Source organism: Thunnus thynnus, chromosome 21 (genome assembly GCF_963924715.1).
Source record: "Thunnus thynnus chromosome 21, fThuThy2.1, whole genome shotgun sequence".
NCBI lineage: Eukaryota > Metazoa > Chordata > Actinopteri > Scombriformes > Scombridae > Thunnus > Thunnus thynnus.
The window spans coordinates 807,690-816,609 of record NC_089537.1 but is presented as its reverse complement, the minus strand read 5'-3'; the positions used below and the strand labels follow the sequence as shown (position 1 = coordinate 816,609).

Genomic DNA, 8,920 nt, shown 5'->3' with positions numbered 1-8,920 from the left:
ATTTATTTTAATAACATTATTGTTGATTTTATTTGCTGCTGATGTTGAGCTGAAGGTTTATTTATTAAAGGTTTATAAATGGAACTCAAGTACAGTATTTTCTTGTTTATAGAACTTTGAGTCCTCATGGTTCTCATGTTCAGAACATACATTAAACATTAGAGCTGAAATATAGATGTTTCTGTGATCTGCAGGATGCTTTTTATCCAAGGAAGTCGTTACATATGACTCTTCACATTATTTTCCTTTGCTTGCATTTTTTCCCCGGTTCCTGTAATTTTACTGCAAACACATAAAACATCACAAACTGTGTCACAGTTTTTGAGAAAAGCCGCAGAATCAAAAAATTTTTCACTGCAATAATCACATAAACTCTGCTAAACCCTGGAGGGACGATTCACTCTGAACATGGTTTGTTGTTATATATAGTTTTAATATATATGTGTGTGTCTGATAAACAGAATATTAAACTACTAATAAGAGGTGATAACGTGTGTGTGTGTGTGTGTGCGTGTGTGCGTGTGTGTGTGTGTGTGTGCGTGTGCGTGTGCAGACACAAAGACGTACACTCAGGACGGAGTGTGTCTCACAGAGTCGGGTCTCTCTCAACTGCAGTCTCTGGTTGAACCGTTGACGTCACCGCGCAGGTACCGCAGGTAAGCGTGGCGTCCAGGTTGGATGAGGAGGGTGTCTGTCGGTCGGTCGGTGTCAGGGGACGAGTCATCAGACTGATCAGCTGTTTCCTGTTTCCTCTCTGCGTCCTGCAGGTGTAAACCCAAACTGAAGCTGAGGATCATCAACCAGAACAGTGTGTCCGTCCTGCAGACCCCACCTGACCCCAACCCCCCCACTGAGCAGGAACACAACAGAGGTCAGAGGTCACGCGCACACACACACACACACACACACACACACACACACACGACCTGCTGTATTTAACCCCTCTCTCTCTCTCCAGGTGAGTTGGAGTGTGAAATGAAATCCGACTCCAGCCCAGAGCGAGACCACACCCACGACGATGATGTCACTAAGGAGCCTGAGGTTACCGATGGCAACAAGAAGAGGAAGAGGAAACCCTACAGACCTGGTGAGCAAGGGGGACAGGTGTGACTCACCTGTAGCCACAAGACTGGACTCACCTGTCATGTGACATCTTCATCTCTACCTGTCTGTGTCTCTCTCTCTCCGTGTCTCAGGTATCGGGGGGTTCATGGTGCGTCAGCGTGGAGGGAAGGCCGGTCCGAGTCGAATCAAACTGTGCAGAAAAGATTCAGCGGAGACGCTGGCGGGCCGAGACGAAGGTGAGACAGGACTCACCTGTACCTGAGTGACCGAGATGGAGGCTGAACGAATGAACATGCAGTTTGTAGTTTGAAACATGAATATTTTTATCATGCGTGTCATACATCAGGCTTGTTGGACGCAGACGTTACCATGGAGACGGCGCCCCCTGCAGACCAGACAATGGAGAAGGTGAAGAAGAGATACAGGAAGAAGAAGACGAAGCTGGAGGAGGCGTTCCCTTCTTATCTACAGGTAACACACACACACATACACGTTGTTTCTTGGCGTGTCCGTCAGTAAATCCCAGCGTTTTTATTGGCTGTCCCTCCTTGTTTACGTTCAGGAGGCGTTCTTCGGTAAGGATCTTCTGGACCGGAGCCGGCAGGCGGACAAGAGGGCGGGGCCAGATACGCCAGGCGCCAGCCAATCAGGAGCTGCAACAGGTGTCGTGAAAGGCCCCGCCCCTGGCTTACATGGCCCCTCCCCCTCAGGCCTGCCAGTCAGCGCCACGGCAACCAGCAGGAAGCAGGGAACATTGCGTGAGTTTTAAAAAAAAAATCTCTATTTAAGTTTTGCTTTTAAATTCTCTTTTTCATCTGATTCGCATGTTTTCATTATTCATTTTTGTTTATAAACATTGTGAATCATGTGCGTGTGTGTGTGTTATCATGCTGTGTGTGTGTGTGTGTGTGTGTTATCATGCTGTGTGTGTGTGTGTGTTATCATGCTGTGTGTGTGTGTGTGTGTGTGTGTGTTATCATGCTGTGTGTGTGTGTTGTCATCCAGACATGTCGGAGGAAGCTCTAATGGATCTGTCTGATGTTCTGAACACTGACCCTCACATACTGGCTACAGGACACACAGGTACACACACACACACACACACACACACACACACACACACACACACACACAGAGAGCGAGCTGATTGGTCAACATCACTCACCACATCTCCTCACCTGTGTTCATGTTTCTTTCAGTGTCTTCCTCCTTGTCATGTTGTGTTTGCTTAAAATGAGTCTTTGTGGTTTCAGCAGCAGTTAGTGTTTGTTGACCAAACCTTCCTGTTTGTGTTTCCACGACATCTGAAGAACCGTGAAGATTTGGGACAGATGGCAGAGTTCTCCTGTTGTTCTTTGTATTTACTGTATTTACTGTAATAGAGACTCAATGTCTCTGTTTGAATCTAGTGGACGTAGAGATGATAACACATGTTTATCACATCAGGAGTGACAGAGTTGGAGTAGGGGAAAAAGTTACACATTAAGTTTTATTTAGCGTAGCTTTAATCGATGATAAAGTGGTGGAAGCTTACTGTGTATTAGGTTGTACAGTATATTTTATATATTTATTCAGTTTCAACCTGACAGGGACGAAGCACAGGTGGCAGCAACTGAAGAGGAGAAATATAGTTGAAGATTAAAGGGGAACTATTAAACTCATTTCTTTATTTTATTTTTGGGCTCCATTAGAGCAGCTTTGCATGATTCACAGTTAAAAACTCCTTATATATCTTCTACCGGCCGTTCAGTCTCTGTCTCTAACAGGAAGTCTTTAATGAGCTCACTCTGTTCTGATTGGCCAGCTTTCAGGAAGCCTGCCGAGGGGCGGCCGATTCAGAGTCATGTTAAGTTACTGCTGGTGCAAACCCAACATTTCCTGCTTTACTGCTTCAAATGAAAAGCTTTTAAATGACTAAATAATGAGAGAGACTTTTATTGTGAAGAATTTACAGGAAGTGAAACATGTTCCTGATGATGTGGATATATTTGTAGATGTAGTTTTGTTTGGATTTGGGGCCTGTGTTTGTATATTTGTTGTATTTCTATTGTTGGAGATCTCCTGGAGCATCGTCTGTAGGCGTCTGTTTGAATGATGTTGACCTGTTGTGCTGCGTAGATGCTGATGGGTTTACATGCCAGAATGTTGGGTTTGTTGTTGAGTAATTGATGTGACATGTTAAAGGCCAGACATGAAAATAAAACTATATTCATTCATTCTTGAGTCCAAAACACACCAATTGACCATATGTGTTTCAACAACAAGGAAGTGCTCTGACTCTGTTGTTTCTGTGCTAAGCTAGGCTAGCAGTTTTCCCCCCGCTTTGCGTCTTTGTGCTAAGCTAGCAGTTTCTCCCTGCTTCCAGTCTTTGTGCTAAGCTAGGCTAGCAGTTTTCCCAAGCTTTGCGTCTTTGTGCTAAGCTAGCAGTTTCTCCCTGCTTCCAGTCTTTGTGCTAAGCTAGGCTAGCAGTTTCTCCCTGCTTCCAGTCTTTGTGCTAAGCTAGGCTAGCAGTTTCTCCCTGCTTCCAGTCTTTGTGCTAGGCTAGCAGTTTCTCCCTGCTTCCAGTCTTTGTGCTAAGCTAGGCTAGCAGTTTTCCCAAGCTTTGCGTCTATGTACTAAGCTAGCAGTTTCTCCCTGCTTCCAGTCTTTGTGCTAAGCTAGGCTAGCAGTTTCTCCCTGCTTCCAGTCTTTGTGCTAAGCTAAGCTAGCAGTTTCTCCCTGCTTCCAGTCTTTGTGCTAAGCTAGGCTAGCAGTTTTCCCAAGCTTTGCGTCTATGTACTAAGCTAGCAGTTTCTCCCTGCTTCCAGTCTTTGTGCTAAGCTAGGCTAGCAGTTTCTCCCTGCTTCCAGTCTTTGTGCTAAGCTAGCAGTTTCTCCCTGCTTCCGGTCTTTGTGCTAAGCTAGGCTAGCAGTTTCTCCCTGCTTCCAGTCTTTGTGCTAAGCTAGGCTAGCAGTTTCTCCCTGCTTCCAGTCTTTGTGCTAAGCTAGACTTTTCCCCTTTAGGACATGACTTTGTTGTGTGAGGGTATTGCCTAGTTTCAGATTGGTTGGTTCAGATGGTAGCTGTCTGTTTGGTTTCTGATTGGTTGGTTGGTTCAGACGGTGGCTGTCTGTCTGGTTCCTGATTGGCCGGTTCAGACAGTAACTGTGTGTTTGTTTTGTAGGTCAGTTCCAAGTGGAGCGCTCCCCCTCTCCGTTTGGTAAGACTCCACAGGGTGACTTAACTCTTCTTCTACTCTTTCTGCTTCCTCTTCTTCCTTGTTTTTGGACTTTTTCTCTAATCTTTGATTTTTGCTGAAATATTGGATCATTTGAACATTTATTGAAATGAAAGCATGTGAGAAGTTTAGAGGGAAAAATCACTATTTGGTGGAGCTGTTAACAACTCATAGACATGTGAAATGTGACCCCGACTACACAGTGCTTTTTGTAAGACGTCAAAAGACAAAAAGGTTGGAAACCACTGGTTTCATCTTTAACAATGTGTTGTATTTTAAAAACATAACAATCAATTATAGCATAGCCTAATGCCTATGGCCTAGTTCATATTTCTCATTAGGCTATAGCTGATTTTCTCAAATGGCTCATCTGTCTATTAGGCTATAACTAGAATGCTGATGAAGAACAGGCCAAGAGGATAAACAGAAAACTGTAAAGGACCTAAACTTGAGCCCTGTGGAACACCAGAGAGAGAGAAACAGTATAAATGAATCCGCCGTGTTGGGCGTTAACTCGAGACTGCAGGATTAAAAACCAACACATCTGATTTTTTTTATTTTTCATAGCAAACTAACTTTCCTCTGATTTCTGCAGCTTCTTCTCCTCCTCCAGATAACACCGGCTGCTGCTTCGTCTTCTTCTTCCTCTCCTGCAGCTGAGCTCCTGCATTATTTCATCTCTCTCTGTCTCTCTCTGTGTGTGTCTTGCAGCCGGTCTAGACATCGGCCCCATGGCTGACGACCCCTCGTTGACCTCTGAGCCGACAGGAAGTAGTGGGCGTGGCCAGAGGGCGGTGCAGGAGGAGCCTTTGGATGCCATCCTGAGCCCTGAGCTCGACAAGATGGTGACTGACGGTGAGTTTTTATTAGGATTTTAACATTTTTCAGTAAGTTAATTATATTCTAACATTCAGATAGAACGATCATTTAGGGTCATTGTTTATTAACATGATCTCATGTTCTATTAATTAAAATTAAAAATGAGTTGTTGAAGATGTAGTTTTACACAAATAGAGTTCAATCTCATGTGGTTCATCACAGAAACGGTTCATCAAACTAGGCTCCTCCAAACTGCAACTAATCTCCATTTCTATCATTGATTAATCTGACAGTTGTTGTGTCCATTAATCAATGAATCTATAAACCAGGAACCAGGACATTTGTGGCAATCTTTGCATATTATTTCTCGTGGATCAATTAATTTTCAATTGAGACAAACCAAACCAGCAGCTTGAGACACAAAAATGAAATCTAAATGTTTCAGCTCCTCTAATATAAGATCAGATCAGAGTGTATTGATCCACGGGGGGGGGGGGGGATTCAGACACAGAGTGAGAGAAAACAGATAAACATCTATTTGAATAAAACCAAAGGGATGTTAAAGAAGCAAATAAGCTGATGTTTATTAACAAAACTTTTAATCAAAGAGGCAAAAATGAACTTCAACAAAAAATAACTTAAGCCAAAGCAGCATCGACCAATCACTGACCTTTTACCTGACTGGAATGTACCATCTGCTCAGGTGACCAAACATACACAACATTTCTCTGTTACCGCTGACGATCACAGTTTCCTCTGGTTACACGCTCAGAACGACATTTACTACAGAACAATTTTATCCTTCTTCAACTGTACAGAGCTCTGACTCACTGATGATGCTCACCTGTCACTGATTAAACATCTGCTCTAAAGTCACAAAACTCTCAAAAACATCACAGCAGGAACACAAACTGCTGAAACCTGAAACCTGTATTCTGTTATCTGTGATAAATTAACAGAATCACTGGTAATGTTGGGAACCAGGACCCAGTGAAGACATACATATATTAGAATATGTTGCAAGTCATTAACACCACCCGACATAAATGTGTTCACTTGAATAGATTTTATACTGGATATTATTTAAGTGTTAACATTACAATATTGTATTACTACCACTGTAAATCCATTACTGTTCATTATCTGTTTATCCCCAAACTGTTGGCAATATGTTTCTCACTGTTTATCATTTGCTTTTTACCGTTTCAGTCATTTATTTAATACATTTATCCAACATGTATCCGTTACTTGTAAAGGGAAACATTCTTAGTTGCTACTTGTGGTCTTCAGGTGTGAAAGATGACTCGATATGTGGAAATATTGATTAGTGATTAGGATTTTTTTTATTTCATTTGATCACTGCTGTAGACTCTGTAAGAAAGTTTCAGTTTATTTACTGTGAAACAGCTGAGTGATCAGTAATGTCTTGTTCTGCTTCAGGTGCCATCCTCAGCAAACTCTACAAGATTCCAGGTAAGAATCACATCCTGTCAACAGCGGGTCTGTTAATGTCCTCACAAGCTCTGAAAAAAGGCTGAACGAGTGAATCTGTGTGTGTGCAGAGCTGGAGGGGAAGGACGTGGAGGAGGTGTTCACCGCTGTCCTCAGTCCAAACAGCAGCAGCAACCAACCAGAGCAGAGCCAACGCACACACACTGCTGCTGGGAGCAAGACACACACTCAGCACACAGGTACACACACACACACACACACTCAGCACACAGGTACACACACACACACACACTCAGCACACAGGTACACACACACACACACACACACACTCAGCACACAGGTACACACACACACACACACACTCAGCACACAGGTATACACACACACACACACACACACTCAGCACACAGGTATACACACACACACACACACACACACACACTCAGCACACAGGTATACACACACACACACACACACACTCAGCACACAGGTATACACACACACACACACACACACTCAGCACACAGGTATACACACACACACACACACACACACTCAGCACACAGGTATACACACACACACACACACACACACACTCAGCACACAGGTATACACACACACACACACACACACACACACACACGCTCAGCACACAGGTATACACACACACACACACACTCAGCACACAGGTACACACACACACACTCAGCACACAGGTACACACACACACACTCAGCACACAGGTATACACACACACACACACACACACACTCAGCACACAGGTATACACACACACACACACACACACTCAGCACACAGGTATACACACACACACACACACACTCAGCACACAGGTATACACACACACACTCAGCACACAGGTATACACACACACACACACACACACACACTCAGCACACAGGTATACACACACACACACTCACACACACTCAGCACACAGGTATACACACACACTCAGCACACAGGTATACACACACACACACACTCAGCACACAGGTATACACACACACACACTCACACACACTCAGCACACAGGTATACACACACACACACACACTCAGCACACAGGTATACACACACACACACACACACTCAGCACACAGGTATACACACACACACACACACACACTCAGCACACACACACACACACTCAGCACACAGGTATACACACAACTTAAATAGTGACGTCATCCCTACAAACGCTGCCCCTTAAGCTCCTGTACTTCTGGAAAGTAACTCTCCTCCCAGTAGGGACTTGTTGGGGAGTAAAACAGTCTCCCTGGAGCTTAACTGGTTCCTCTGGTGGAAACGCATGTAGAGGAACCTCAGTTCCTCAGTAGGTTCTTGGTCTCTGGGGAAAGTTCCTGCAGTGGAACATCGACGTGCGGTGTGTTTACTGTCTCTGTCTCTCAGCAGCAGCCGGTGTGTTTCCTCGTCTCCCGGTGATGAATGGCCTGATGGGAGCTGCTCCTCACTTTCCCAACACTCCCATGATGCCCAGCGGGGCCCCGGGTCCAGCAGGCTCCTTCAGGATGCCCCCTCCTGAGGGCCCCACCGCTGCCCCTGCCCCCGGGCTGGCCTCGGCCAATCAGGTGTCGGGGGAGGGCGAGCAGGATGTGCTGTCGACGGCTCAGAGGAGCATGTTGAAGTGGGAGAAAGAGGAAACTCTGGGAGAGCTGGCCACCGTCGCTCCGGTCCTCTACTGCAACACCAACTTCCCCCAGCTGAGAGAGCAGTATCCTGGTATACTCACACACACACACTCACACACACACACACACACACACACACACACTGGCTTCAGTTAGTGTTTGAAGTATTTGCAGAGTTCAGTGATCAATAACACGATAACCACCACAATAATCTGAGCAGCACTCTCTCCATATATTTGACATTTTCATTCATAACAGCTGCAGGATGAATGAAGCTTTACACACAACATGAGAGCTGACAGGAATCAAACATGTGGGACTTAATAAAACTATTCTTTGTATTTACTGCTGAGACCTGGAGAGAGACACTCATCTGTTAAGAGAGAACGAGAAACACTCTTCTTCCTCCTGATCACATTTTAAACTCTCAGCTATTCTCTCAAATATCATCAGCATTAGTGTATCTTTCTGTAAACGTCCTTATAGCGGCTGGTTTACCAGGTTCCATGTTTGAAGGCCACTTAATCTGCAAAGTATCATGTTCCTCTGAATTAAATCCACTTTTCTTGTGAAACCTAAATGTACTCACGAGTTCACAGGAGGGAAAATCTCGAATGAAAAGTCACATGAAGCCTGGTCTGTTACTGACTTTATGTTGTTGTAACACATTATTATAAGCTATCTCAATGTACAC

At 44.5% G+C, this 8,920-nt stretch overlaps 1 protein-coding gene across 11 annotated transcripts in view; it reads left to right on the top strand.

The window, feature by feature from the left end:
• The window catches only part of LOC137173322 (histone-lysine N-methyltransferase 2C-like), an 80,579-nt gene that overhangs the window by 33,657 nt on the left and 38,002 nt on the right, over positions 1-8,920 (top strand). For 8 of the 11 annotated variants that reach the window (XM_067578093.1, XM_067578101.1, XM_067578102.1 and 5 more), the window contains exons 25-36: positions 554-656; positions 768-871; positions 959-1,087; positions 1,197-1,301; positions 1,412-1,536; positions 1,628-1,823; positions 2,071-2,148; positions 4,229-4,264; positions 4,994-5,137; positions 6,542-6,574; positions 6,664-6,792; positions 7,988-8,317. In XM_067578093.1, coding sequence (XP_067434194.1) covers positions 554-656; positions 768-871; positions 959-1,087; positions 1,197-1,301; positions 1,412-1,536; positions 1,628-1,823; positions 2,071-2,148; positions 4,229-4,264; positions 4,994-5,137; positions 6,542-6,574; positions 6,664-6,792; positions 7,988-8,317 — 1,512 coding nt within the window. The remainder of the gene's footprint in view (positions 1-553; positions 657-767; positions 872-958; positions 1,088-1,196; positions 1,302-1,411; positions 1,537-1,627; positions 1,824-2,070; positions 2,149-4,228; positions 4,265-4,993; positions 5,138-6,541; positions 6,575-6,663; positions 6,793-7,987; positions 8,318-8,920) is intronic. The other 3 variants (XM_067578094.1, XM_067578098.1, XM_067578099.1) reach the window with 3 other exon arrangements.